Source organism: Phascolarctos cinereus, unplaced genomic scaffold, assembly GCF_003287225.1.
Source record: "Phascolarctos cinereus isolate Bilbo 61053 unplaced genomic scaffold, phaCin_HiC Scaffold_8;HRSCAF=390, whole genome shotgun sequence".
Lineage (NCBI taxonomy): Eukaryota > Metazoa > Chordata > Mammalia > Diprotodontia > Phascolarctidae > Phascolarctos > Phascolarctos cinereus.
In genome coordinates, this window is record NW_027556291.1 from 46,119,416 (window position 1) to 46,132,799 (window position 13,384).

General features: G+C 40.9%; 1 protein-coding gene across 1 annotated transcript in view; it reads right to left on the reverse strand.

Moving 5' to 3' along the window:
* Window positions 1-12,448, reverse strand: part of RBMX2 (RNA binding motif protein X-linked 2) — a 32,989-nt gene extending 20,541 nt beyond the window's left edge. Inside the window, exons 1-3 of the mRNA XM_020969793.2 lie at window positions 12,360-12,448; window positions 12,045-12,160; window positions 8,770-8,821 (exon numbers count right to left, since the gene is read on the reverse strand). Of these exons, the coding sequence (XP_020825452.1) occupies window positions 8,770-8,821; window positions 12,045-12,160; window positions 12,360-12,364 (173 nt within the window). The 5' untranslated portion in view covers window positions 12,365-12,448. The remainder of the gene's footprint in view (window positions 1-8,769; window positions 8,822-12,044; window positions 12,161-12,359) is intronic.
* Between the last annotated feature and the right edge of the window lie 936 nt (window positions 12,449-13,384).

Below are 13,384 nucleotides of genomic sequence, written 5' to 3' on the forward strand. Positions count from 1 at the left end.
AAAGACAACTTAGAAGGTCAGTGGGAAAAGTCTGTTTCTGCAGTGAGAGAGGAGGGCGGTGTCTCAGCTCCTGTACCCAGAAAGCGTGGCTCTGGGAAGGAGGCTGCGTCCTGAGCTTCTGGCCCACAGACTGAGGGGGAATCTAGTGGCTGATCAGAGGGGGATTGCAGGGATCTCTTTGCCAGTGCTGAGGCAGGAATCTCTTGCTTTGCCCGTGCTTGGATCTGGGTCACAGTTCTGGGCAGTGGTCCTGGGGTGAAGAGGAGTGCTGGTGTGGTGGAGCTTGTAGTAGCTGTGGACAGGAAACCTTCTTCACAGTTCCAGGACAGAAAGGAGTGCTTATGGTCACCAACAGACCAGAGCACAGGCCAGGAAACTAGTAAACACCTCGCCCCTTATCATACCACCTTGGAAGAACTGAAAATTTACAGGTCCCTACAAGTAGCTCTGAAAACAGCTGTATAAATCCACAAAGCTTGGGACAGTACACTCTCCACATTGGAAGCAGACTCTTACCTTAACAAAGAGTTTAAAACTCAAGTAATTGGCTGGGATCATGAGCAAGCAGCAAAAAGAGTCAGACTATATTATCTTACTTTGGTGAAAAGAAGATCAAAACATACAACCAGAAGAAGACAACAAAGTCAAAGCTCCTACATCCAAAGCCTCCAAGAAAAATATGAATCAGTCCCAGGCCTTGGAAGAGCTCAAAAGGGATTGTGAGAAGCAAGTAAGAGAAGCAGAGGAAAAACTGGGAAGAGAAATGAGAGTGATGCAAGAAAATCAAAAAACAAGTCAACAGCTTGCTAAAGGAGACCCAAAAAAATACTGAAGAAAATAACACCTTAAAAAATAGCCTAACCCAAATGGCAAAAGAGGTCCAAAAAGCCAATGAGGAGAAGAATGCCCTAAAAAGAAAAATTGGCCAAATGGAAAAGGAAGTCCAAAAGATTACTGAAGAAAATACTTCCTTAAAAATTAGAATACAGCAATTAGAAGCTAGTGACTTTATGAGAAATCAAGACACTGTAAAACAAATCCAAAAGAATGAAAAATTAGAAAACAATGTGAAATATCTCATTGGAAAAACAACTGACCTGGAAAATAGATCCAGGAGAGAGAATTTAAAAATTATTGGACTATCTGAAAGCCATGATCAAAAAAAGAGCCTAGACATCATCTTTCAAGAAATTATCAAGGAAAACTGCCCTGATATTTTAGAACCAGAGGGCAAAATAGAAATTGAAAGAATCCACAATCTCCTCCTGAAAGAGATCCCCAAAAGAAAACTCCTAGGAATATTGTAGCCAAATTCCAGAGTTCCCAGGTCAAGGAGAAAATATTACAAGCTGCCAGAAAGAAACAATTCAAAAGTTTTGTGGAAACACAATCAGGATAACACAAGATTTAGCAGCTTCTACATTAAAGGACGCAGGGCATGGAATATAATATTCCAGAGGGCAAAGGAGATAGGATTACAACCAAGAATCACCTACCCAGCAAAACTGAGTATAATCCTTCAGGGGAAAAAATGGTCATTCAGTGAAATAGAGGACTTTCAAGCATTCTTGATGAAAAGACCAGAGCTGAATAGAAAATTTGACTTTCAAATACAGACTCAAGTGGAACATGAAGAGGTAAACAGGAAAGAGAAATCATAAGAGACTTATTAAGGTTGAACTGTTTACATTCCTGATGAAAGGATGATAATTTATAACTCATGAGACCTTTGTCAGTATTAGGGTAGTTGGAGGAAAAATTGTATGTATGTATAGATAGATAGATAGATAGATAGATAGATAGATAGATAGATAGATAGATAGATAGATAGATAGATAGATAGATAGATAGAGGGCACAGGGTGAGTTGAAGATTAAGGGGTCATATCTGGAGAATAAAATTAAGGGATGAGAGAGGATTATACTAGAGAAGAAAGGGAGAGGTAGAAGGGTAAATTATCTCACAAAAAAAAGAAAGAAAAGGCTCTTACAGTGGAGGGGAAACAGGGGAAGGTGAGAGGGAATGAGTGAATCTTATTCTCATAGGATTTGGCTTAAGGAGGGAATAACATACACATTCAATTGGGTATGGAAATCTGTCTTACCCTACAGGAAAATAGGGGGGAAGGGGACAAGAGAGCAGGGGGATGATAGAGAGGAGGGCAGATTGGGAAAGGGGTAATCAGAAGCAAATACTTCTAAGGAGGGACAGGGTCAAAAGAATAGAATAAATGGGGGGCAGGATAGGATTAAGGGAAATAGAGTTAGTTTTTCACAACATGTCTACTATGGAAGTGTTTTGCATAACTGCACATGTATAACCTATATTGAGTTGCTTGCCTTTTCAATGAGGGTGGGTGGGGAGGGAGGAAGGGAGAAAATTTGGAACTCAAAGTTTTAAAAACACATGTTTAAAAAAAAGTTTTCACATGCAACTGGGAAATAAGAAATACAGGAAATGGGGTACAGAAGTCTATCCTGCCCTACAGGAAAATAGAAGGGGAAGGGGATAAGAGAAGGGGGGAGAGATAGAAGAGAGGGCAGACTAGGGGAAGGGGTATTCAGAATGCATGCCATCTTGGGGTGGGGGAGGGGTGAGATGGGGTGAAAATGTGGAACTCAAAATTTTGTGGAAGTAAATGTTGAAAACTAAAAATAAATAAATTTTTATATATATATATAAAAAAAAGAAATAAGCATTGTCAAGCAAAATAAATCCACACAGAGGCCATATTCAAAAATTTTTAAAAATTTTAAAAAAAAAGAGACAAATACAGACCTAATACCTAAACCAGGGAAAGATAAAACACAGAAGGAAAACAAAGGTATAGGCTAATGTCATTAATGAATATTGACTCAAAAACTTTTAAACAAAATCCTACCAAACAGACTATGGCAATTTATCTAAGAAATCATTCACTGTGACCAAGTGGGAGGATGGTTCAACATTAGGAAAACAATCAATACAATCAATCATGTGTAAAACCACATGATCATCTCAATAGATGCAGAAAAAGCCTTTGGCAAAGTACAACACTCTTTTGTGCTAAAAACAACACAAAGTATAGAGAGAGGAACTTTTTTTAATATTTTAAAAAGCATCTATCTAAAACCAAAAGCAAATTATCTTATACAATGGGGATATACTAGAACCTTTTACGATAACTACAGGAGTGAAAAAAGGATGCCTACTCTCTACACTATTACACTGAAAAGCTTATGGAAATAACAGTAACAGTAATAAGACAAGAGAAAGAAATTAAAGGCTTAAAGATAGGTTAAAAAGGAGATATAGCTCTCCCTATTTGCTGATACGATGGTTTACTTGGAAAATCCTAGTGAATCAGCAAGCATACTAAATGAGAGAATAACTTCAGCAAAGTTACAGGCTACAAAATAAACCCTCAAAAATCAACAGCATTTCTATATAATAATAACAAAACTCAAGAAGTAAAAATAGAAAGGAAAATCCCATTCTAAATCACAACAAAATGCATAAAATACCTGGGGATCAACCTACCTACCAAAGATTCAATTATAAAGCGCTCTTTAAAGAAATAAAGAACAATTTAAATAATTGGGAGAAATTTTCAGTGCTTGTGGATAGACCAAACCAATATAATAAAAATGACAATACTATGAAAGTTAATTTACACTTTTAGTACTATGCCAATCAAATTGCCATGGGGACACTTTATAGAATTTGATAAAATAATAACAAAATTCATTTGGAAAAAGAAAAGATCTAGAATATCATGGGAAAAGATGAAAAGAAGTGGGGAGAAAGGAGGAATAGCCCTTTCATACCTCAAACTACATTATAAAGCAGCAGTCATCAAAACCATCTTGCATTGGTTAACGGAGAGATGGGTCAATGGAAGAGACTAGACAAAGGGGATTCAGAAACACTGGAACTCAACAATTCAGTGTTAGATAAAGTAGAAAATATAAATTACCTAAGGAAAAACTCCTTATTTGATAAAAATTGCTGGGAAAATTGGATAATAGTCTGGTAGAAATTAGGATTAGACCAACATCTTAGCCCAATACAATCTGAATGGATATGCAACCTTAATATTAAAGATCATACTATAAAACATTAGAAAAGAAAAAGATCATATACCTGTCACAGCAGGGTAGATATATTCTTAACCACACAAGAGATAGTGGTAAAAGATAAAATAGATAATTTTGATAACATAATGAAAAGCTTTCGCACAGATAAAATTAATGCATCTAAGGATAAGAAGGAAAGTGGTCAAATGGGAAAAAATTTTTTATCACATTTCTCTGATAAAAGTTTTGTATCCAACATATGTAAACTATATATACACACACATACAATTTTATACATATACCATACACACACACACACACACACACACACATACACACACACATATATAAAACAGACATGTCCCAATATAAATGGTCAAAGGATATCAATAGTTCTCAAAAAAAAATTGCAAAGTATTTACAACCACATGAAAGAAAGTTGCAAACCACTAATAATAAGATGCAAATCAAAACAACCCTAAGGTTTCATCTCATACCCTGCAAATTGGCAAAGATGACCAAAAAATGACAATATTCAATGTTGGATGGGTTGTTGAACATTAGGCACACTAATACACTGTTGGTAGAGCCATGAAATGGTACAACCATTTTGGAAGGCAATTTGGAATTATGCAAATAAATGGACTAAAACATCCAGACCCTTTGAACCAGAGATTCTGTTACTGGGCTTATACCCCAAGGAAGGCATCAATAAGAGAAAAACTCTCCATATACACCAAAATACTTATAGGAGCACTTTTTTTTGATAGCAAAGAATTAGAAACAGAATAAATACTCATCGATTGGGCAATAGTTAAACAAATTGTGATACATGAACGTAATAAAATATTACTGTGCTCTACAAAATGATGTATGTGATGATTACAGAGAAGAATGGAAACAGCTAGATGAAATGATGCAGAGTGAAGTAAGCAGAGACAAGAAAACAATATACACAATGACTACAACAAAATAAATGAAAAGAATGACACACCAAAAAATCAAAAAGGAATGTAATAAAATCATAAAGATCAAGCAAGACCAGAATGAAGAGATACGAGAAGGCATTCCTACTCCATCTCTTTGTGGAGGTGGGGAAGTCCACAAAAGTGTTACATATTGCACATGTTCAGATTTTTTGTATGCAACAGTTTTGCTAGGCTTTTTTCCTCTTTAAAAAATATTATTCGTTATATGAGATGGCTTTCTGGGAGGGAGAGAGTATGGAGGATAACTATGATGTAAGAAGCAGCAATTAAAAACTTACTCTTAAAAAGCATATTAATTGCTTACACACTAACAAAAGAATTTCAAATATTGATTTTCTCAGTGCTAAAAGGAGCCTTAGAGATCAATTCATCTAATATCTTATTTCTTTTTCTAATTCAGTTTCATATTCATATTTCTAATTCATATCATGCATATATACACATATCTAAAAGACAACATGGCATAGTGGATATAGAGATGGCCTCAGAACTGGATACAAGTCCTGTCTCTTCCACATATTGGCTGTGTGACCCTGGGCAAGTCACTGAACCTCTAATTGCTCCCAGGCAAGTATAAGACCCAGAGTTGAAGAGCAGGTGCAAATTTGCATTGGTGGCAGAAACTGATCACTGGGAATTTGTTATACTGATGAAATAATCAGTCTGGACAAAAAAAAAAAGTGAGAGGGGGGTGGGGGGGGTGTAGACAGTCACACAGACACAGAATGAATTTACTATTCTTTTGGGAAACCACCCCACAACATACACAACCTGAATTGAATCCCACTGTAGCAAAGGAAAGTATGCACCACTCTGTTCTCATAGCCCCTTTCAATTCTGCTAAGGAGGAAGGTATACTTCACTATCTGTTCTATGCTAACCCTCTCCTTTCAAAGAGGAAATTGAGACCTGAAATCAGTGAATTAGTTGCCAGGCTAACACAAACCCCTTGGTATCCATACTCACTTCAGCACATATCCACATTAATCCATGTTCATGAACTCTGAAATTCCTTTATTTGACTGTAATCGTTTATGATTCTATCTTTCCTAATGCCTTAGAGCCTCCAACCCTGCTCTTTATCCTCACTATGAACTCCATTTCCTCCACCCTCAGTCATTTCCCAGGCCATCACTACTTTCCTTTCTTTCCTATCTCTAACTTTTGGTGATTCAATTCAACTCTAATCTAATCTTCTATGTTTGCATCCCTTGTTCCCTTGTCCTATCACCAATTACAAATTGCCAAATCCTAACCCCACGATTACCCCCCCCATCTACCTTTCACTCCTATTCACATGTTGCTGGATAGAACTGGAAAGAAAAATGAAACCATGCTAATTGGACCCACTATTAATTTATGCTATCGAATATCAAATGGGCCCTTATTGGAATAAGGCAATCTCTCTACTCCTTCCTAATTGATTCTCTATCCCACTCACCATAGGGGCTATCCCAAACCTCATCTTTCCTCAAGCCTACCAGGGTACTCCCCGCCTCACTCTCTGAGCTGAAGACCTCATCAAACACTTCTTAAAAATTGAGACCATTCATCAAGCATTCACTCACTGTTCTCATCTCACACCATTCAGCCAACTTTTCTCACTACCTCCTCCTTCATTCCATTCTTCAACAGGTGATCTGTGCCAAAACCAACTCCTCTCCAAGGACCTTTGAGTCCATCCTTGACCATCTTCTCTAACAGGCTGTTCCTTCTGTTATCCCTACTCTGCCACTACTCTAGAATCTCTATCTATTGGCTTCAACCCTGCTATCTAGAAACCTGCTCACATCTCCCCCATTCTTAAAAACCCCTCACATGATTCAGCCATACCGGATAGCTGTGGTCCTCCTATCCCCTTCTCAGCTAAATTCCTTGAGAAATGCACCTATACTCAATGCCTCCACTTTCTCTCTTCTCATTCTCTCCAAAAATCACCTGCAATCTGACTTTCAAATGCATCATTCAACTGAAAAAATGCTCTCTTCAAAATAAGCAATGATCTCTTAATTATCATACCTAAATTGCCTGCCCTCAATTCTCATCCTTCTTGACCTCTCAGCAATATTTGACGCCATTGATCACTCTCTTTTCCTCGATATTCTCTCCTCTCTAGGTTTTCGTGACACTCTTCTCTCTTGGTTCTCCTACCTGGCTGACTGCTCCTTTTGTCTCCTTTGCTGGCTCTTGATCCAGAATATAACAATCATGGCTGTCTCCCAACACTCTGTCCTGAGCCCTCTTCTGCCTCAATACTATCTCATTTGCTGATCTCATCAACTCACATGGGCTCATATCTCTCAATGCAGATAATCGTCAGATCTACTCATCCACCCCTAGTCTCTCCTGACATCCAGTCTCACATCACTAACTGCCTACTGGACATTTCAAACTGGATGTCCCATAGGCATCTCAAATTCAACATGTCCAAAACAAATCTCATTATTTCCCCCCTACACCCACCCAAACCCTATGATGACTGCTGAGGGCACCATAATTCTCCTGGTCACCCAGTAACAAAACCTAAGTGGCATTTTCCATCCCTCACTTGTACTCACCCCATATATCCAATTGGTTGCCAAGTCCTGTTGTTTCTTCCTTCTTGACATCTTTCCTATACGTCCTCTTCTCTCTACTCACACAACTACCACCACCCTATTACAGGTAATCATCACCTCACACTTGGACTATGGCAATAACCTTCTGGTTGCTCTCCTTCCTTCAAATCTCTCCCCACTCCAATCCCTTCTCCAGTCAGCTTTGAAAGTGATTTTCCTCAAGTTCAGGTCTGACCACGTAGCATCTCTATTCAAGAAACACCAGTGGCTCCCTCTTACCTCGAGGATCAAGTATGAAGTCCTAGATGGCTTTTAAAGCACTTCACAACCTGACTCCTTCCAATTTTTTCCAGTCTTCTTATACTTTACTCTCCTCCACAAACTCCACGATTCAGCAACACTGGCCTCCTTGCTCTTCCTTACACAAGACACTCCATATCTCCTGACTCTGTGCCTGGAATGTTCTCCCTACTTACCTCTCCCTAACCTCCCTGGCTTCCTTCAAGACTCAGCTAAAATCCCACTCTCCATACAAGGTCTTTCCTAGTAACTCTTGAATTGCCAGTCCTATCCAGATTACCTTCCATTTATATTGTATGTATCTCCTATGTATTTATTGTACATGTTAGATGTAGTTATATTATTGTTTTTATTATATTTACTGTATTTATGTATTTGCACATGGTCTCTCACATCAGAACGTAAGCTCTTTTGAAATAAGGGACTGTTTTTGCCTTCCTTTGTATGCCCGGTACTTGCTCTGGGGGAGGCATGAACATGTAATCAATGCTTGTTGATTGATTGCTCTCTGTATCTAGCACACAGCGCAGTGCCTTGCACAAAGTTAACAATTAAATGCTTGCTGAATGAATGAATTCTATAATTATTAAACTCACCCAATGTAAGAACTGGAAAAGGGCCTAAAAACAACCCAGTCCAACTCCCTCATTTTACACTAAAGAGGGAAAGTGAGTCCCAGAGAGGGAAACTTCCTCATTCAATCTCACATGGTAAATTACTGGCAAATTTAGCACTAGGAGCTCTGTCTCCAAACAACTAACCCACTCCCAGACGTTTCCCTCACACCATACTGCCTCTCTTCTTAACATTATTAGCAGACCTAAAATGAGGTTTCACGATTATAGTAGCAATTGGAATGTAACTTACTGAGAAAACACACAGATGATATCCCCTTCAGTCAATTCATATGGGAGCCCTCCTAGGAAAAAAGATAACAGCGATCATTAGCCACCACTCAGCACTCCAATAAGACGAATGCATATCCACTGTTATGAATACACCTATCCTAGATTCCATTCTACAGATACCTATAGACTTTGAAGCCATGTCCAGAGTATATTAATTGTTCATTCTGATTTATATAGCACTTTACAGGTCACAAAGTATTTTCTCCACAACAACCTTCAGCAGTCAGCAAAACATGTCTCATCAAGCTGATATTATGGATGAGGAAATTGAGAGCCAGAGAGTAAAACTGACTTGTCTAGTGTCACAGTTATTAAGTGACAGAGCTAGGATTTCAACTCAAGTCTTCTAATTTCAAACTCAGTGTTCTCTTCATCATACTATGCATAAATACACAAAGGATCTATGATTTTGTCAGCATAGGGAATTTCCGTATGGGAGCTTCCTCCAACAATGCAGATCACAGCAACAAATGACTTTGTAGCTAAGTCCTAGAAAGTTGACTGAGGCACACAGAGGCAATGTGATCTGCTCAGGATCAAGCAGTACTAAGTATCAAATGTGGGATTAGATCTTCTTGACTCCAAACCCAGCACTATCTACTATATCACATTGTCTCTTTATTTCTGCTCATGGCACCAGCCCCTACAGAGAAACTTCTCACACACACACCAATAAGTCTTTAGGAAACTCTTAGGCAACATTATGAAAGCTACAAAATGAATTCTGCTACTCTATATCCCATTCTGCTTCTGAATAGACAAATGAAAGTGATAACTGACAGAAGGTAAAAGAACAATCATGTGTGGTAGATTTGGAGTCAGAAGACTAAAGTCAGTCTATAAGCACGTATTAAGTGCCTACCATGTGCCAGGCACTGTGTTGAGCAGTAGGCATATAAAGAAAGGCCAAAGATGGCCCCTGCCCTCAAGGAGTTCATGGTCTAATGAGAAGACAAGAAGGAAACAAGTATATGCAAACAAGTGGTACAGTGGAAAAACTGGAGAAGGAAAGGCACTAGCATTAATGTGGACTGAGAAAATCTTCTTGTAGAAGGTGAGATTTTAGCTGCAAGTTGAAAGAGGCCAGAGAAGCTAGGAGGTGGAGATGAGGAAGGCAAGAGTTCCAGGCACTGGGGACAGTCAGTGCAAATGTTGGGAGATGGACTGTCCTGTGTGAAGAACAGCAAGAAGGTTGGTATCACTAGACTGCTACTGTTGTTTTTGCTTGTCCTTTGTTCTCAAAGAAAACCAATGACATCAGATAGGTGATGTCTCCACTTGCAAGTGAATTGGATTTAAATGAGGCAGGGCTGTGCAGGTCACCAACCCTCACTCTCTCCTCCTGAGCCATCAGCCTGGGTTTCCCAATGCTGTATTTCAAGAAATCATATATGAAACTACATGGGGGCAAAAAAGCTAATTGTCAGGGGCAGCTAGGTGTCGAAGTGGATAGAGCTCCAGGCTTGGAGTCACAAGGACCTGAGTTCAAATCCGGCCTTAGACCCTTGACACTTACTAGCTGTGTGACCCTGGGCAAGTCATTTAACTCTGACTGCCTCACCAAAAAAACAAAAAAAAAAAGTTAATTGTGCCAGTCTTTTTAAATGACAGAACAGATAAGTAGGAACCAGAAAAGAAACAAATCTAGCCCATAAACCCTAAGATATTTTGCAAGGTTTCAGCAATCAAAATGTATATTCCTTTGGACAGAGCACCCAAAGATAAGTATATGGTTCCCTACGTGGACAGAGGGAGAAGGAGGAGGAGAAGAGGGGAAAGAAGGAAGGAAGGAAGGCCACTAGATTGCACAGTACATAGGGGTGAGTAAAGTACAAGATCAGAAAGGTAAGAGGGGGCCAAGTTAGAAAAGGTTTTGAAAGTCAAACAGTGGGATTTATATCGGATCCCAGAGGTAACAGGGAGCCACTGAAATTTAAGTATGGGGGTGGTATGGTCAGATCTTCACTTTAGGAAAATTACTTTGATAGTTGAATAGAAGATGAGCTGGAGTAGGGAGAAATTTGTGGCAGGCAGACCCACCAAGCAGGCCATTGAAAAAGTCTAGATATGAGATGATGAGGGCCTGTACCTGCGTGGTGCCAGTATCAGAGAGAAGTATATGTTGGAGAGATGCTGCAAAGGTATCAATACATCTTGGCAACAGATTGGGTATGGGGGGTGAGAGATAGTGAGGAGTCAAGAATGACACTTAGGTTTCAAGCCTTGGGGACTGGGAAGATGAGGGAGCCCTCTACAGTATTAGGGGAAGCTTGGATGGGAGCAGAGTTTAGGGGAAAAGATAATGAATTTATTAAATAGGGAGAAGACATTGTCAGACCTGTGCTTTGAGGAAATCACTTTGAAAGTTAATAGAGTGGGGCAGCTAGGTGGCTCAATGGACAGAGCATCAGCCCTGAAGTCAGGAGGACCTGAGTTCAAATCCGCTCTCAGTTCAAACACTCGACGCTTACTAGCTGTGTGACCCTGGGCAAGTCGCTTAACCTCAATCGCCTAAAAATTAAAAAAAAAAAAGTTAATGGAGGAGGAGAAACTTGAGGAAAGAAGACCAACCAGCAGGTTACTGCAATAGTCCAGGTATGAGGTGATGAGCACCTGTATCAGGTTGGTAGAAGCGTTAGAAGACAGAAGGGAACATACAAAAGAGATATTAACAGAAGGCAGCATTGACAGGACTTTGCAACAGATTGTATGGGGAGGGTAAGAGTGAGTGATGTGGGGCTGAGGATAACACCTAGGTTGTGAGCCTCTTCTTAAATTCCCTATTATTGTCAAGGTATCAGCTTCTAGAGATGGCAACCCTATTTAACTTAAAATATAAATCTTAGGGAGTTGCCCAAGGCTCAGGGAGGTGGAGGTGAAGCCTCCAAGGTTAATGTAATGTAGCTTGTGGTCACAGGTGTAGTAGGTCTTCTTGTGCTTTACCCTACCTGCTACACCTTCCTTTTCCGTAAATGAAAATGCTAAGCCTGACACTCCTTGTGACTGTGGAGGGAACAAAGGAGATCAGACATCTAGAGTGGTGTGGAAATCCTCGGGGTACCCTACCTACGTGGGTGGGCACAGAGGCCCCAGTGGCGCGAGGACCTGTCAGGGCTGCTGCCCTGAGAAGGGGCTGGAAAAGTACGTCGCCTGGCACGTAGTAGGCTCTTATTAAACGTTTAGAAAATTGAATGGAAGGGGAAGGGGGAGGAGGAGGGAACGCGGAGGCCTCACCCAGAAAGATCCAAGCGCTGTCCTTGTACTCGGCGTGCCAGGATACCTTCTCGGCCACCCCGAGCTCCACCTCCCGCTCGTTCAGCTCATTGATGAGCTTCACCTTGGTCAGGGCACTGCGGGAGCGAGAAGAGGAAAGCGGAGATGAGGGGGAGGCCGGAACGCGCCACCCGAGGCCAGCGCCCGGCCCTTCCCTCCCGCCTCCCCCCCCGGCCCCCGCTGGGTCGCCCTCCCGACCTGGAGCAGGTTACCCCGCCCGCCCACCCTACTGCCTTCCCCAGGGTCCCCAATCCCATCAAACTATAGGTTTCGTACTTCATCTTGAGGCACTACCCGAACGTCTTCTTTCCGGGTTGCCTAGGGCACGGCGCCTGCGCAGTAAAAGGAAGTCGAGTCTACGCGTGCGCGCCGGAAGGTCGTGAGCCAAGGAGAGGCGGGGCCCGCACTGGGGCTCGCGTGAGGTCGAATGGAACTTTAAAAAAAACGGTGACTACAGCTCGAGGGTTTGGGGCTAGACCTGAGGGCTGGCGTGCCGCTGGGGAAGGAAAGAGGGAAGAAGGGAGGAAAGGAAAAGATATAGGAAAGAAGGAGGGAGAGAAGGGAAGGGAGTGAGGGAGGGAAGGAAGAAAGAAAGAAACTCAGCCTTTGGAGTCCGAGACCTTGGATTCCAATCCTGATTCTTCCACTGATTACCTGTACTTTGGGCAAATCCATTCCCCTCCCTTGGACCTCAGTCTCCTCATCTGTGAAATGAGAGAACTGGAATAAAAGGCCCCTGAGGTCCCTTCCAACCTTAAACTGATGGTCATTGATGAATGAAGAAGCTGACGTATCAAATTTAAGAAAGTGAAACACAAGTCAGAAGTGGTACCAAAGGCTGCTCTGCAGCCCTGGCATCCCCTGAGTCCCAAGCCTCTCCCAGGCAATGTGCCCTAGAGAGCGGGATGTGTACTTGGAGTCTGGAAGACGTGGGTTCAAGGTGACACTCACTGTGTGAGTCTGATAAAACCTTCCTGAACCTCCGTTTCCCCATCAGTAAAATAGGAGTAATGGTAGCACCTGCTTCACAGGACTATTGAAATACTCAAATTAGATAATAGATACAAAGCACTTTACCAAGATAACTGTTATTTAGAAATCTGACCATACTACATAAGTTCTCTCAATTCCCTTCCTGATTTTTCCTCCCTTCCAATTTTTTTTCTTTTTTCTTAATTTTCTTTTTTTTATTTTTAGTTTTCAACATTCACTTCCACAAGATTTTGAGTTCCAAATTTTCTCCCCATCTCATCCTTCCCCCCACCCCAAGATGGCATGCATTCTGAATACCCCTTCCCCTA